The sequence below is a fragment of the Numenius arquata genome, chromosome 2 (genome assembly GCF_964106895.1).
Source record: "Numenius arquata chromosome 2, bNumArq3.hap1.1, whole genome shotgun sequence".
Lineage (NCBI taxonomy): Eukaryota > Metazoa > Chordata > Aves > Charadriiformes > Scolopacidae > Numenius > Numenius arquata.
Window position 1 is genome coordinate 34,483,371 of NC_133577.1, and position 17,819 is coordinate 34,501,189.

The window sequence follows — 17,819 nt, forward strand, 5'->3', positions numbered from 1 at the left end:
TGGTTGTGGTTTTTCTATGAACGACGGGAGCCCCTTCTTCATATAGGTAGTTCTTAACACCTGTTAGATTAATTGTTTTCTTGTATAAAACTGCATCAAACCTTCCTCTCTGTCTTCTCACCAGTAGAAAAAAATAACCAAATCACTTTGGGAGTATAGAAAGTTTGTAATTTATCTATTTTGTTGCAGACCAAGAAAAAGGGGAATAAACCTGCTAAATTTTGGAGCAGGATGCCTTTATACAGGGTCAGATAGTAATGTCTTCTCATACTGCCCTGTGTTTTCTGGGGTTTGTGTGGTGGGTTGTTTTTTGGTTTTTGGGGGGCTATTTTTTGGTGTCAGGGGAGTGTTTGTACTATTACAAAAAAAAAATACCTTTAAACACTGGAACAGTCCTGAAGTGTGCTAATTTACGTTTTTCTTAGAGATGCTTTAAACTGACTCATGGTTTTACTGGCTAGATGCAAAAGTTAATATGCAAAGGACAGACCAATTTCGTAGTTTAAAGATATCATCCTGAACATGGTCTTAAAAACTAAAACAGTTATGCTGCTTATTGCTCAGTCTTAACTCTGCCTTTTCAACGTATTCATTACTTAATGATGTTTAAAATGGAAAAGAAAAAAGGCCTTCTATGAAAATATATATGAGAAAGAAAAGATGCAAAGATACTAAAAAGGATACTTAAGTTTCCTCTTTCATTTAAGACCAGAAAATAGACACATCTGAGCTATGTTTTGATGTTTTAACTGCATTAAAATCAGGTATTTCATACAAAGCACACTACTAAGTATAACCATGATGAAACATTACAGACTAAACATCTAACATTTAATGTTTATACGAAAGATATATTATATAAAACAAATTACAGGTGAGACTCAGGGTTTGTAACTACAGGCAAGACTGCAGAAATCCAGGACATCGAGCATGTGCATGCTAGAAGGAATTTGGTGAGGATGAGGTGAGATCATGATTCACAACAAATCTTCACAGAATCATATAATATTCTAATGGCTGATTCTCTTGAGTATTCTCAGAAATGTCACTTGTGTGTCAGCCTTCTATTTACATCTCCAGAGAGAATGGCTCAAATATTTGCCGATGATATTTTGGTGTTGTCTGGAAGGTATCAATAAATCTGAGGATGAGGAAGAGCTTGCTGAGTAGGCTTAAAGGGTTAGTGTAAGCCTGGAGGGACGTTTGCTTCCTGTCCTGTGCTGGACTGCAGGTAGTAGCTGCCCAGAACAATGTGCTACTTTTCCACATCAGAGTCGAACACTCCTGGGCTACCACTTCCACCTTGGGCTGCAGAGCCACGTTCAGAGGCTTCAGAAATGCTGTTTTCCAAGCATCTGACCTGAGCACCTTGTAGCAGGTTGTGTGATCTCCATCCTGTGCAGGATTGCACCACTGGAAAAATGGGCTATTAAAAGAGCAGAAGAGTCCCTTTTCTGCGCTCCTCTGACTCCTAGTCAGCCGTTATGATTGACAGTTCTTCCATGTTATTTTTCTTAGCTGGTCAGTTGACAGTTGTCGACTACCTCTTTGTTAGAGGAAGGGTACTGGAAAGCACTTGATCCAACCACGCTCAAGAACTGGACCACTGTTTCCAGTGTGAAACTCAAAGTAACTTTGATTACAGATGTGCATGGCCTTTAGGATCTTTTCAGGATCTTGAAAAATTGACAAAGTGAGCGAGAAATTTCTATCACTTGTGTAACACAGCAGAGGTCATCAGTATCTTTCTCTTTTCTGTTTCAGCATCTCCATATGCTTGATTTAAGGTATCTTTTTGAGTCCTCTGGCAGGCAGCTTGAGAGCTGCTGCAGCTACTCTCAGCCTTACTAAAAGCAGCAGTAGCAAAAAATTCAGGTGATGGTCTTACCGTGCTGCTACTTTGCAAAATCAGTATCAGGTACAGGAGCAATTTCCTGGACTGCAGTAAAAGCAATCCAAATTCCCTGCTATCAGATGTCAAGTAAGAATGATTTTAATAAACACTTGCCAGTAAGCGGTGCGTGCATGCTTTCCATCCCTGATAAACCTCTTTATCATTTTTTATGGCATGCAGCATGGTATAAAACCCTGCATAGGATCACTTTAGACTACTGCATGTTTTGTGGCTGGATGTGTCTAGATAAAGTAAGGAAGGTGTGGAAAAAGGCGAGGTGAGGGGAACAGGTCAGATACAAAGGTCAGTAGAACTTTGGTTTTTTCTTTCACACAAACAGGCCTAAAATGTCTTGTGGTGTTGACACAAGGCAGGTACAGAGTACAGTGATGGTAATGATGACAGCAAGTGCAGATGCAATGTCCGAAGAATAGAGAATGCTGAGAGGGAAAGTTTGCCATGAGATTTGCAAAGATACAAAAAGACAGAGAGGAGAGAGTCGGCTGCTCTCAGTGAAAGAGGCACAAAGAAAGCCGTTGCACGGATTTATGGGAATAGCTGAGGGCATAGAGGAAGATCAGCGCAAAAACATAGGAGATAGAATCTGTGAGGTAGGTAGTGGTGAGATGTGAGGGAAATCTTAGAAGGGATAAGCATTTGAAAACTCGGTGTTGAAATGAGTTGAATAAACCATAGCTGCTATTCTTATATGCCAGCATTTCAGATTTGAGCTACCACGCTGCACTACGCAGGAGTCAGCAACTAGCAAAGAAAACAAGCACCAAGTCAGAAGTAAGAACAAGTGTCTATTGTCACCCTCCTCAGAAGTAAAACTCTAGCACAGAAATTATGCAGGAAGAGATTTGGGACCTACACTCATCTCTACATATTTTACGGACACTTCCCCGAAGTGAAATATCAAAGCAGGTGCTGAAAGGCTGACATTTGATGTTACCGTAGCCTACCAGCCACAGGCCAGCTTGGGGCTAGTATACATGCCCAGTCATATTTCACTCACACTTTCCATTCAAGTTCCACTTATAAATGAATTTAAAAGGAATAATTGATGGTTACTATGAGTTGTAAACATACTGAATAAACAGCAGTATGTACATAATTACAAGCATACTCATGGAACATGTTAGTGATGGTCATAAACAATCTACTATGGTACTCAATGAAAGGATAAATTGTTGTATCAAGTTTTTATAGTTTTCATTCAGAGTGGGACTACAGTTTTATACCTCAGTAATAAGCCTGTTATCAGGTGCTTATATCTCCTCCTTTGGCTTTTCTGCTTCCTTGGAGATGACTACTGACTTACAATAACTGTGATAAAATCAAACTCCCTGTTTCTCACAGGTGGCACTATGGGCGTGACTGAGGATCAGATTGAACACAAGAGCCAACTCATCAGCCTTGGCTAGAGGTGAGCAGACAGCATCAGGACTGTACGGTGCATGATAGTTCTTCAATGATCTGGCCCAAAGCAAATGCCAGACTAAAAATATTTGTGATCTGGCTGGAAATAAGGAAGTCTGCTTGTATTTAGATTTAGTGTAAAGTGCTGTTTTCAAGTGGCTGTGAAATGAACTGCGACAAGGACCTGCTTTGAGCTGTCAATTTGCAGCTGAAATGAATTGTAACAGTCCAGGTAGTGCTGGATAGACACGTAATTTCTGCACAATTTAAGAGAGAAGCATTTTAGTGCAGGAACTATCATTTTATATGAAAGCTGCTAATTTCAGATGATATCAAACTAATCTTAATTGGATGGATGTCACTAAGGAGGTGGTCACTAATGTCGCTATTCCTCTGTGGCTTTGTTTTCTGATTGGACATGAAGAAAGATTTCTGTACCTGACTTTTTCCATTTGAGATTCTTGGTGGCATGACTTCTCATTGGAGCTGGGAGGCAGTCACTCTGGACTTTTTGAAAACAAGTGACCATAAGAACTGAATTCCACTAGAGAAAGAGAAAGGATAATAATTGATTACTTCAGGGGAAATTGCCTTTGTTGAATGAGAAGTGTAAAATGAATCCTGGGACAGTTGTTTTACCATGCGTGCTACTTCTTTGGAAGTTCTAATTGGCTGATGCCTACACAATGAGTAAAAATTTCAATGTATCAGAAACATTTCCTCCTTAGGAAACAGTCCACTAAATCCGTGGTTTAGTCCTTTCTCCACAGGGCTTGCCTAGTGAGATATAGATGAACGATGTGCTTTCAAGACTGCTTTCTGTGTACCTTGCTCAGCTGGGGATGTGGATTCTAGGTTGCTCAGGTTCATCTTCCAGTTTGATTGTGGCTCCTTCCACCAAGCTTAAGTTAGGCTTGTGCCACTTTAACTGAAGGAATTTTTCCATCAAGTCAGCTCCTACATTGAAGACCAGAGCCAGCCAGGCCAAGCCAAAAACAATCCAAATTGCGGTTAAGCTCCTGTACACTGGGATATAGTGCTTGTTGGGGTTTGTGCCTGAAAAATCCAGGAAACTTTGCATATTAATCCCGATAGCTTCAGTCTGCCAGACAACATACATACTCATACAGCCTCTTCACCCCCTGCAAAAGCATATGTTTAACATGTTTGTCTGATCTATGAGCATTCTTCTTTTTTCTTTTCTTTTTGTGTTCCAACTCTCAGGTTAAGCTCAGGACAGTTGGCATCAAATCTCTGAAGCCAAGGCTATATAATAAAAATATCCATGTCTAATGTTAATCAGGGATACACAAAATTGAGTGTTTCTAGCCACTGACAAAGAAAAAAATAATCTTGGAAACCCAATGTTGAGACATACTAGACATATTTTACTCAAAAGATACACAGGGGATCTCAGATGATTTCGAAAGATACAGTTTACTACCTCAGTGATATGGTGATTGATTTTATTTGGGAAATGCAGCCATTTTAAGTAAGTGGTTATGGAAACCTTAATTCCCAGTTTGATATTCCCACAGCATGCACAATCGGTGCAGCTGATACAGGCACAAGACAGAGATTCTACCTGTCACTCATAGATCACATTCATACCAGCTTGGACATAGTCTGTTGAATGGGTGGTCAGTGGCATATGTGAAATGAGTTTGGTGACTCCCAGCTTAGCTGCCGAGAGCAAAATGCCCATGTCATATAATACATTAGCTCATTATCACCAGTCTGGCTCAGCTCACTTATGTACCAGATTTATAGTGGAATGGATATCTCTGCTCTCTGTATTTAGCTTTATACTAGAGTAACTAATTTCAACAAAGCTCAATCTGGTTCACCTTCTTTATTACCTACTACATAGTCCCCAAATCCAATGGTGCTCAGGGTGATGAAGGTGAAGTAAAAGCCTTCTCCGTAGCTCCAGCCTTCTACGTAACTAAAGACCAATGGTGGAAACACTAGAAAAAGTAAGGTTCCAGTGATCAGGAAGATGGCCACTGCCAGTGTTTGAACCACCTGAAAGATAAAAGGAAGATGGCAGCTAAATGGCACTCAGCAGTTGTCTAGTGGAAGTCACTGGATCTGTTTTGCTCTTGAATCACAAAGCCACTCCAGCTGGGAGCAATGTCGAAAAAAGGAAGGATAAACCAATGTTTCCACGCAATACAGGCTCACCTTGCTCTTTACCCTGCACATAGATATTTTACCTAATAATAATTCCAAACCCTCTCAAAATTAGGAAAACAAGGAGGACTTTTTAAGCTTTTTGCAATGAGTTTTTAAGTATGCTCGAGTCATATTTTCAAACTTACTATGGCAACCACAGGAATAAAATACTCACGCTTTCAATTCAAGTGGAGATGTTCTCATAATCTTTGAGGGTCCTGTCTTTGAGGAAAATCACCTAGTACTGCATAACTCATGATACAAAGATTGGCAAGAACAAATTAGGGTTCTCTTCCCCATGACTGCTTCCAAATATTTATAAAGTGCCTTGCAAGAGCTCAGCCAAAAATATGTTTGGATGAAATCTAAATGAAGTCAGTTTGCCTGCTTTTATTTTTAACTTCCAGGCACTCAGAGCAGAACTGTTTTCTGTCAGCACAGGGCAGAGCTGTGTCTCTCAGTAAAAACGTCTGCCTTCTGGAAGATAAGTTACCACATATGTGGTTGCAATATATAGGTACACAGAACGGTCAGTGGATGGGTCATGACATGGGACTTCAGCATTGAGGATCAGGTACTCATGGATTTCCAGGGAACACAATCTGGTGAATTTTTGACTAGTGATTCAAACTCATTGCAATTGTTTAAAAAGGCCCTCGAGGGCATTCAGATCAGAGCATGATTTTCTATGCATGTGCCTATTGTGGCTGGATGAGAAGCCAAACCACTGTTTTTAAAGTGGAAGGTCCAGGTATCATGTTTTCCTTTCTCTCTTTGTATTATCTCACATATAAAATGGTCCACTGAGCTTGAGAAACTTGGCGTGAGCCTACTGAGTGACTTTGATAAATCACTTCTGTATTATGTACTATGTCTCTCCGGCTGTATAATAATACTTACCTCATTTGTAAACCACTTTGAGAATTACTGATTGACATGGTTATAGTTGGTATCTGTTCTCATTTAGTTCATTCCAGAAGTGTGATAGCTTTTAATTAGGTAATAAAGTTTGCACAAATTTTTAGATTGAAATGTATAATACTACTTTTTGCCGTGGCTTTTAAGAACTTTCTGGTACAAACCTACAACATAGGGGACAGTAAGTTAAGAATGAAGAAGAACTGATTGTAATTAATTTCCAAAAGCATGATTAAATTGTATATAAAAGGAGATGAATTAACTTTTCAGAAGAGGCTTTTCAGAGTGAACAAGCAGATACAGCTCCAAAGCTTTGTCTGATCATAGGAGTTCTGCCAGAAATTAGGTATTAATTCAGAAGTGAAAAGAAAACAAACAAAAAGAGATGCAGCTATACTAGCATGAAAATCCTTCTGGTGGTAAAGCTGCATGTATCTGGGGAACAGACATAGGTAATGCAGCTAAAGAACTTCTTGCTCATATAACCAAGTCTGCATTTGACAGTACCATTATAGCTTTACCAGCAAACCTTTCCCAGTGTAGGTTGCAGTGACTCAGAGATTTTACAAATTTTATTCAGAGAGGAGAATGCAGTGACTTGGAGATTTTACAAATGAAGAAGAGAAAAAAACTGAAATATTTTAACATATCTAACATATCTAATCTCCTTTTCCCTAATTTAAGGGATCAATTAATCGAACCTTTACTCAGAAACATGCACTAACTTTATTTTAAATGACCTTCACGTATTTCCTATTATCAGTGCTTTCCTAATTCCAATACATCTGGACTAGTTCAATGACTCACCAATAAACTATAACTAAGGAAAAGGAGTATTTATTTACATTTCAAGAAAAGAAAAGGAAGTGCTAAATTGCTGGCACAATCAGGGAAGGCAATTCAAGACAGATTAGCAGGCCAATAAAAATAAATTGTCTTTACACAGTGTAAAGATAGATTTTGGATAGATACTAGCATAGGCTAGATAAGAAGAGCTTGGTTCAGCAATTAGTTCTGTATTCTGTGTGTGTGTGTATTCTGCTAAGGTCACCAGAGATTAAGGACCCTGCTCAAAATTAAAGCCATGCTTGCTTAACAGTTTTGCTGAATCAGATTTCAAAAAGGCAAATCTAGACTCCCTCAAGCAAAAGCAAATTGCTTTAAAGCTATCATAGATAAATTGCATATATCAATTTTCCAGTATAAAGGGTCATGTAATTGCTGTGATTCAGAAAAATTTAGGGACACACAAGGAAACCCAATCTAGCAGTGGCGGTATCTATCTGAGAAGAGGAATCTAATTAGTTTTAAAATAGTGGAAATAAATGATAGATTGACCCTGTACCTGGGTACGGCCTGGCTTTTGCACCCATCTTTCCAGGGTAATCAGCTGAGCATTGAGGCCCTTCCCCAACTGATTAAGGAAAGCCAGGTTGAGCGGCACTCCGAATAAGGCATAGAATACACAGAAGATCTGCCCTGCCACTGTGCTGGGGGACAGGTTACCATAACCTGAAAAAAAAGAAGAAAACAGCTACTTGAAAAGGCTTTACAGTCAGGTTGCAGGCCATGATGCGAAGTTTTAGGCTTGGAAGCTCAACTATGTTAAGCTTCAGAAACGTGGAGACCTATGATTTTCTGCAATTAATTCTGCCAACAAATTGGCATAGCTTATGACAGAGACCTGTGCATTAGCTACTACTAACAGAAAATTCAACATGAAAAATATTAGTTAAAAAGAGTATTGTAATTTTCTACAGGTCTCTGATTTTGTGGTGAGTACAACTGAGGGCTTCAAAGCAACCTCAAGATGTGCTGTGCATGTACAAAATCGTATTACATGTACCAAGTAGGCACTCAGCTTTTTTGCAGGTGAAATATGCTGAACACACAATAATAACAGGTATAATTGGAAACCAATAGAAAAACGTAACCCACAGTAGTCAAGATTGTCTTGCAGGTGTATTCTGTCTACCAGATGTACATTTCTGGGGGCCTTACAGGACAGCTGGAGTAATCCCCAATTTATAAGGAAAGAGAGTACCTCACCTATAGTGGTGACAACAGTTCCTGCAAAAAAGAAGGAGTTGCTGAAGTCCCAGTTACTGGGATTCGTAGAGTTTCCTTCTGGGTTGACTCCTTTTTCCCATGCTTGCATAAGGACCTGAGGCAGAAGAGGTCAAAGGAGCAAAGGTGAGCAAGCCATTAGACCAAATCAGGAATAATGCCAGAAAAAAAAAGAGAGAAGCCAATATTGCTTTCCATCTTGAGCAAGCAGAGCAATAAACAGAGTAGATAACAGGGCAGAGTTTGACTAAAATGGCCTTGTGCTGACATGGCAAAACTTGGAAATAAAGCTTGCCAGTAACCTGAACTCTTGTCACTGGAGAACTGGCCATTGAAGAGGACAGGTTCCATAATAAGTTGAAATAATAATAAGTTTTCCTAAGGGAAAGGGAGTCCCCAAAATGATCAAACAGGGAAAAGAAAGTGAAGTTATGCCATAAAAAATAAAGGCAGTTCCTCTTTTCTCCTTCCGTAGTCTAGTCATCCCATTCCAGTTTTTAATTTGGGCATGTATAAATGTATGGTTGTGTCTGTGGGGAGGGGCATGGGCAACATGCTTATTTCTGTTTCTGTCATGTAAGTATTAGTGAAGATGAATTACTGTTTTTGGCTATGACTTCCCAATAATTTTCACGGAATATGAGGCTTCTCCTAGTCTGAAAGATTAGCTAATGAAATATTTTCTGCTATTCCACGTAGCTCTTACCAGATGACCAAAGCTATTAAGTGCAAAAGACCTGCTGCTCCTATTTATGCATCAAATATCTTGTTAGCTGCCTTAGTGAAGATTGTGTTTCTTTGCTCTCCCCGAGGATTTCTCTGAAGGACACTGGTTACCTTCTGCTCAGAGGCTGGGTTTCAAGAATCTCCCTGTTTGTTACATACCAATTTTGAGGTCCAGGTCACAGCCTTCATAATTTTGCCAAATGCCTGAAGGAACTACTTGTTCATCTCTTCTAGAGATTTTTATGTGATGCAAGATATGAGCAGGATTCAACAGCAACCTCAGCTTTAGTTTGTTCCAGGAGTATGAGTCCAAAGAAGATACTCTTTTTTGATTCAAATGTGGACCACTGCCAGAAGGATTGCCTATGTGATTAACATACCCACTGCAAGGTATCTGATTTTGCATAGGTTCTGCAATATTAGCTGATCTGTGCTGGTGGACTGAGTACCCTAAGTTTAATAGCTAATATTATTCCTTCAGTAAAAAATCCTACAGCATTGGTCAAGTCCACCAGATAGGGCTGCTAGGCAATCGTCACAAGTGATCTCATGATTCAAGTGCCAGCAGAGTTTCTTTTCAATATGACAAAGAACTTTACATTATCCATTAAAAGCCTGTTCTCAGAATGGGAAGAATTTGACATGTCTATCCAGAGTCTACAATTTTATTTGCTGGTTAGAAGGAATACCTAGAAGCTACTGAGGTGTGAATCTTTTGAAATGTCTAAAATAATCACAGGTTTAATTCATCCCTGCAAGGAGCTTCTATCCATTTCAATGCACAAGAGTTCAGAGGAGCTATATTCACATCATGAAAGCCAACATGGAAGAGTAAGGTAATGTTGAACACTTCAGACAGTCTGCCAAGGTCAGATTTCTTTGTATGATGGCTGCTTTTAAGTAGAATGCCATGAAATAAATGGCACCCTGGTCCCCAGGAGGATCATTCCTAAACAAACAGGTTCATGTGGGACAGTTATAATGGCTTCTAGCTCCTTTCCACCTACACCTCAGGTAACAGTTATGGCTGGAGTGAGAACAGAGCAGCTGTTGAATGGTTGGTGAACATTAGCTGTTGCCTTTGGGAGCAGAAGTAGTCAGTAAGTAAAAGCAACATGCTATAATTTATGGTAAGAGTATAGAGCCTACATAAAGTTATAGTAGGATGTGGACAGAATAAAGGCTGCCTGCTATTTCTGCTCCTGTCCCCCTCCCAATGAACACTGCAGCTACTTGGGGTCATAGACAAGGATTTGGTCATCTTGGTCAATATTTATCAGTTCCTTTGGGGCTGAAAAAGTATGGACGTAATCAAAACAGGGACTTAAAAAAGATACCTCCTTACTCAATGAATCTGCCTCTTAGTTACGCTGTCAGAATGGCATAATTTCCTGATCAAAGTATGTTTACCAGAGACACATTAGATCATGGAGTTTAGATTTGCACTTTCCCAAAGCTCCAGGCTGTTCAGCTTAGGAGCTCAAGGTCACCTCTCATCTATGCAGTTTTAGCCAAGCACAGCCAATGCAGATTATGAACATGGAATGGCAAGAATTTGCTTCATGCACAACCAAGTCAACAAGCGGTAACTCTATTATTAGTGAAAATCAATACACAAAAAGAAACCCTGGGTTGATTCTCAGATTCCAGGATTTAAGTTTAAAGAACTGGCAATAAGACAAGACACTTTATACTTGTCAGCTGAGCAGACTGAATCTAGTGGCTGTGTCTCACCACAGCATGCATACTGTCACTTTTCAGACTGGAACTTCTGACATGATGAACAGGCCTCCTTAACCATATAGTTAAAAGTACAGATAGGTGATTGCTTCCTTGCATTGTTTTTAGAGATTTAATATGGAAAGAATTAAATTCCCCACTATTAGTAGGAGCTGGACAAATTTCTTAAGAGGTCTTATGAATGACAGGTAAGCCAGATGGCACCTGCGCTTACATTTACCTTAAGGACCATTAAGTCTAAGTACATTGAGCTTGGTTTATTGTAGATGATAATCTCGAGCCCTCAGTTTTGTATGGAACAACTTACAAGTGAAATGTAATTCAGCAGAGAGGCAGCAAAATGTGATACTCTGAGTGGCCTGGCACTGCTAAACAAGCTCCACTGAAACCAAAGAGAGGAGAATCTGAAATCTGTAAACCCTCCCTAAAGTTTCTAGGGTACCGGAGATTCAACTAAAACTTTCAATCCAATGACATATCCCAATTTGGTTTACAATGAGAATCAGGGATTTCTTCTCTACCATCATTGTCACAGAGCTAAGGGAAAGACAGGTAACGTCACCAACAGGTGAAGTTGAAAGAAAAGCATGTTTTTAGGCATGTCAGTTTTTGAAAACGCTAGTCATTTTCTGGCCAATGCCAAATGCTCTACAAGAAACGTATCACTGTATTAGTAAAGGAACATTGTCCTTGTAGACAGAAGTTCAGGCACCTTCTCTTCCCTTTCTGATCTGAATTTCACTGTTTGCTGAAATCGATTTACAGAATGTCGTCTTTTTGTTGATCAAAAGCGTACACCTTCAGGGTAAACCTCTGACTTGCACAGTGCAAACTTGCAGCACGTTTAGAATTTCTTTCAGGTTTAATGACCTGGTAGAAAGCGTTCAAACCATTTATACACCCACCTCTGCAACTGGATAAGTTTGGAGCATGAAGAAAGTGATAGTTCAATGATTTCTGTTGAGTTCTTGCAATATGAGAATGACAGGATTTGTCTATAATAATACCAAGAAAGGTCTTGTAATTTATCTCCAGCCTGTTTTGAGGAATAGCTTAAAATGTAATTGAAGATGTCACTAATTGAGAACCCAGATTGAACAAGAAACCTTTCTCTCTTATTATAAAGTGACAGACAACACAGCTCATGAGGGTTGACTGTATCTTTTCTTTAGAAGCCTGGAAGTGCAGGACCACCTTCAAGGCAGTAGAAAATTTCTGGTAGAAAAAACAGGCAGAATTTGCACAGATTTGGGCTGAAGTATCATAGTAGGGCAAGTTACTTATTGTAGGTTTGGTTCTTGGCTTTTGTCCCAATGTATAATTCCCATGTAATAATTAATAAAGGAGCTGAAAACCATGAAGTTGAAATTATTGCAAGATAGCACGAAGGTGCATCAGCAGATTTGCATATTTTGGGAGTTCATGACTGGGAAAAGAAAGAAGTACAATCGATCAAGATAAAGAGGTAAGCAAATGGGCTTGAGAAACCCGCCTTTCTCCTGTTCAGTTAGTCCTTTAATGTCATGGATAACAGATCGATTTATGACATGCATGGCCAAAATAGTATAATTTCTTCTAACTGAAATAACGCTTGAGCCAAAATAATGAGACCTTGTTCCTCTTACCTGTACAAATTGCTCCAGGGCTTGCCTGTCCAAGCATGTGTAGTTCTTCAGGAACTTGAGCTTCTCCAGCTGGAACTGGTCCCGAAAATGGGTTTCTGCCTGCTTCTCCAGCAGCTGGAACACCATAGCGCCCAGGAGGAGGTAAAAGAGATACCCCAGTACCAGCAGCGGAGTCCAGCTGATCTGCTGGCTGTGTACAGTGAGGAGGGGCATGCTGCTGCTCTGCTGCTGCCAGTCCCTGCTTGGTACTTAATAGGTTACTGTCCCAAGATATGTGCTACCAGGGACACCCAGGAATCACACACCCATGTTCCCACTTACTGCCCTGGAGAATTTTTTAACAGAACTTATGGGTATCAGGGCAGGTAACAGGGCTACACAAAACAAGACTAAAAGGCAAATTTTATCCCTCCACATCTTTTCTCTACCCAAAATAAAGGGAGAGAATTTACAGCTCAATAAGAATGAATGTGAATCATAGTGTTTTTCTTCTATTAAAACAACTTTTATCCAGAAATCTCAATCAAATGAATGAAGCCTGACACAAGCCCTCTGAGACTGGTATTGTCTTCCAGGCTGGGAAAGCTGAAGTAAAACCGTGGCTCAATGACTTACCCAGGCATGTATGAATACAGAGTCACAAATAGACTCTTAAAGTCTTGACAAGTAAAGCCTTACTCTAAACACTAGACTTCTGTACAAGAAAACACTATAAACACACTAACTACAGCAGACTCCCAAGAACAAAGAAGAGTATGGAGCTGAATAAATGGAAAAGCCAATGGCTGCTGTCTGTACCAGACAAACATTGCTGGCACCAGTGGAACCAGCATGATGAAGCTCATAAACATCCTGAATTCAGCCTAGTCACAAGACTGACCTTAGCTTTCTTTTCTAACCCCAACAAGATCAGTCCCCTCACTGCCTGGCCTGCCACTCCTGAATTCTTTGTCGATGACTCCACCCTTTAGTCCATAGAGTTAGAGAATGAACCACTCATGCCTCCTGCTTTCAGACTCTGTATTGCCCTTTTAATCCAAATGCATAAGGGGGAAGGAAGGCTTAAGGTTAATCGTTAGCTAAAAAAGTATCAGAGGTTCACTCATGGGAGCCTAAATGATTATCATGCACTGGAAATGAGCTGGGCTTGCATATTTTTCTGTAGGAAGAGTTTTATGGCTAGTGTCATCTATGCCACACTGCTTCTCAAAGAAAACACACACACACAGAGCAAGAGGGCCATGTGGCTAGCGCTGCAATTTTGTTATTAAACTCCCTTCCCACTAAAGTGTTCTGGATACAGATATCCCTCCTTTGCTTAATATTCAGACTGTTTTTCACCTACCTTCAAACAAGAGGTAGTGCTCAGAGAAAAAGAATAAAAAAATAATTTAATTCATATCCATATCTGGGGAAACCCCAGTACTTGCCATTTGAACTGTGCTCCTAGCCTAGGGCCAGTCATGTCCACCCAGAAGAGGATGACTGACTGGCAGCAGAAGGCCACTTGTCACTCTGAAAAGTGAAAAGCATTACGGAGAAATCCCAGAAGACCTTTGTCTGGGACCACTCTGTTGCTGTGACAGGGGGACAGAAAGAATTCAGTAGAGAAGTGCACCGTGCAAGGACTCAGAGCTTTGGTGTCCCCTTCTGTTCTGTTCAGCTCAGTTCAACAAAGTGTTCCAGCTTCCAAACTTGGCAGTCTAAATTATGCCTTAAGAAAAAATGTCTGCTTAGGCTTACTTTTAGGATCTTAATTTTCCAAGGGTTTTACGAATTGACTCACTAAAATTGTCAAGGTGTGTTTACTTCTATGCTTTTGATACTCCCACTAAAAGTACTTCAACATTAAAGGTGTATCCTATTTGGTTGGCCAAGTGAAATGATTTCTAATCAACTTCAAGACGAGGTGTTATCTTCTTTACCATGAGTATTATTTGAAAAGCATTTAAAAAAAAGAAGCAAAAAAAAAAATCAATTCATGGATAATATAACAAACAGCTGGAGAGAACTTCAAGAAACATATGGAATATGTGATAAGATGTGTCCTGGGGCTGAGGTAGAAAGCAGTGTTTCTGCAGAAAGATGCAAAAAATAAAAAAAATCAATTGTATGTGCACAAGAAACTGCAGAGTAACTATGCAGTTAGAGATGAACCACTTCATAGCTGAATGACTCACAGATAAATGCAAGGGCAAAATCATGTAGTACCTGTTTAAGAAAGTATTTTCACAAACATGCACAATTCCATACAGGTGAGCAGAGTAGTGTGCTCTGAAAATGTGAAAGAAAACAGTCTGTAAGTTGTAAGATGCTGCCATATTTACTCCCATGGAAAAGCTACAGAAATACGTACCTATAGATTTCAAGTTACAGATGTCATAAATATTCTGTTTGCAAAGGTGTTTTTTTTTTTTTTTTTCCCTACTGTCAGGTTGCAACATAGGAATAAAACAAAACAAGACTGTGCAGTAGCCCAGAAGTTAGGTCTTGCCACAGGAGCAAAGAAACTCAAATATGTTGAGTCCCTACTTCCAATGTATGCCATTTGGAAGTAAACGGAAGACTTAAGATTTCTGAGTGAGTTCTGAATCTGGAAGAGGGAGCTCAGCATGGCTTACCACACTGGAAATGAAATTTGGCTTCCAGGTAAAAAAGCATAATAATACAGTATGCCAAAATAATGATACTAGCAGATCCCTTTTGATGATGGGATGACAAAGCACACTGTCTAATCTAACTTCTCTTGTTGCTCTTTTAATGTTCTTCTGATTAAAAAATAAACAAAACCTGAGATCACAAACATTAGAAATAAAAAATGCTAAAAGCAAAAACTTATTAGTAGAGAGTAGCTGAACTTGGAAGTTGACCATTACTTGGAGGTCCTGCTATTCCAGCGCTCCCTGCCAATGTTAAACACAAGAGTGTATTTGGTCTTAAAGCTAAGGAATGAATTCTCACAAAACATATTTTAAATCCAGAGCTGAACATGAGCTCCTTGATTACTCCTTCACTTATCATATTTTCCGCCCTTGATGCTGTTGTAATATGACTGACCCAATAAGATCCAGCTTTTCACAGAGAAAATCTGAGCCGTTCTGGAAAGGACAGATACCAAAACGACATTCTGGCCTACAATCAAGATAATGAATCACTTCATGTGTATTACCTGGAGCAAACCAAAGGATTCAGGGTTCTCCCACTGCTGTTATTACAGTCCCTAACAAGTCTGAAATATGGACAGATGCCAAATAAAAGATAGGCCAAAATATCTGACATGGTTTCCTCGCTCTGTATTTCAAAAGCCAGAAAAAATACCATAGTGATCAGTAAGAGTATAATTTACATAGACACAAATAAGCTGTTTCTAAAATAAGTAATAAAATGGTTGGAAGATACCTTGGCTGATCCTGTCATCCTCAAACTTCTGATGAAGAGAGGATTTGTAGATTATAGTCTCTGGAAGAAATGTTTCTGTACAGAACTAGATGACAAAATGGATGCAAAGATCCAGGGACTCATTCTTCCACAGGGTATGCATTTCAACCTGAATAGTTTGTACATGGAAATACTGATTTGTTTTGAATTTGCTTCGCTTCTTGAATGACTTTTAAACCCTGCACTTCAAAGAAGAGTTAAGGAAATTATTTTAGAACCATGTTAAATATAAATAACAGTAACATTGCATTTCTTCAGGCATGACACTGCCATCTGGCAATTTTCTAGTTCTAATTTTGTTCTCACTCCAAATTTAAACCAATCATTTTGACTTCCTGATTTACCCTCACATAGGTGAAAACATGAATTGTTTTCAGATAAGAGTTACAAAGAGTTCCAAGATTTCAGTAGTATTTTTCTCACACAGATACTATTAAAAAAAAAAGCTTCCTTGAGTGCTGTAATTAATGTATTGGTGGTAGACCTTGTTGTTTCTGGTTTTTATCTGTATAAATGCATTTGGGTAAACCCACTGCTGGCCCACAAATATAAGTATTTGTTTAGTTCACCATTTGTGTCAAATGAAGACCTCAGCTGCCCCAAAAAATAAACAGAAGATAATCTTTAAAAAATCTCAGGTGTGGGCCCTGAGATTTCCCTCAAGGAAAGGGATAATGAAGTTTTAGTCGAAAGTCTTCAATTTTATTGTGGTGGTGTCAAATCAAGGCATGGATAGTAACTATTATAAATATCTAGTTTACATTGCTTGCCTTATTGGTGAGGTTTCAAAGCGAACATTGCAGGAAGTGAAACAGAAAAAATATCAGAAAAAAATCATTTAACATTGATTTAAACAACAATAAAAGTGATTCACATGAAATCATCTAAAACCAGAAGTTCGATTGTTGTTGTTATTTAAAATGGACTTTGAAATGACAAACACATTCTATATAGAGCTACCAAACATCTTCTATGTAACTAGGCGTTCCCAGATTTTTGTCTTGTTGGCATCCATATTCACCAGCTGGATATTTGGTACAGGCAACATTTAAAAGACCTTAACATTTTATTACACTGAAGGGCTCTCAGTTATACTATTGACAAAAAAATTTGCATCCTATGATTGATTAAACTAGGTGAGAAAAATAAAATCTTTTGCTGGGAAGCTATTACAATATATACTTACACTGTTACATGTGTGAACATCATTATTCCACTTCAAAGACTTTTTCATAAAAAAAGCAGTAGTGAAAAAACGATATTGAATTAGGCATGTCCATCTTCCAATAAAGAGAAACTCAAAATAAAGTTACATCATTTTCTCCTTGGAGCTCTCTGGAAATCTGCAGTGGTCAGGAAGTGATGAAAATGCTAAGCCAAAAGCTGGTGAGCTCAAGGGTCTCACTAGTGTGGTTCCAGACTGTATATAGATCCTTGGCAGATTCAGCATAAATGAGAACAGACTCATTGGGTTATATACTGACCTTCCCAGAAGCTCTGTTGCTCTAGGAAACCAGCAGATGTCTATCTTCTACTGAAATAAACTATATAGAAGGTTTGGAAATGCCTTGAAAGAAGAGATGAGATGATCCACAGTGTCTGGCATAAATTAATCCTGGAAATATCTGTATGATATCTAGTGCTGTGGAGCTACTTCCCCAAGAAATCTCCACAGAAAAGATATTTGGATTTATTCTGGTTGGAGGTAATAAATAAATTTACCATACAAACATTTAAGCAGCCAGCAGCTAGATATCATCGTGAATAGATAGGAGTCAGATATGCATGAGAATCTCTATGCTTAGCAATAGTGT

The 17,819-nt window shown here is 39.1% G+C and overlaps 1 protein-coding gene across 1 annotated transcript; it reads right to left on the reverse strand.

The window, feature by feature from the left end:
* Nucleotides 1-4,148: 4,148 nt before the first annotated feature.
* LOC141479203 (potassium channel, subfamily K, member 16-like) lies at nucleotides 4,149-12,780 on the reverse strand. The gene is made up of 5 exons (XM_074168263.1): nucleotides 12,568-12,780; nucleotides 8,459-8,573; nucleotides 7,755-7,921; nucleotides 5,176-5,341; nucleotides 4,149-4,372 (listed from the first exon to the last, which is right to left on the reverse strand). The coding sequence occupies exons 1-5, from the start codon at nucleotides 12,778-12,780 to the stop codon at nucleotides 4,149-4,151; spliced, it is 885 nt and encodes a 294-aa protein (XP_074024364.1).
* Nucleotides 12,781-17,819: the final 5,039 nt, after the last annotated feature.

Excerpts from the sequence above, each read along its gene's own strand:
- LOC141479203 (XM_074168263.1), bottom strand. The coding sequence starts at position 12,780 with ATGCCCCTCCTCACTGTACACAGCCAGCAGATCAGCTGGACTCCGCTG. Across the intron at positions 5,342-7,754 it reads AAAAGCCAGGCCGTACCCAG|GTGGTTCAAACACTGGCAGT; the intron begins GTACAGGGTCAA and ends TTTATCTTTCAG. Across the intron at positions 4,373-5,175 it reads ATTTGGGGACTATGTAGTAG|GCACAAACCCCAACAAGCAC; the intron begins GTAATAAAGAAG and ends TGGATTTTTCAG.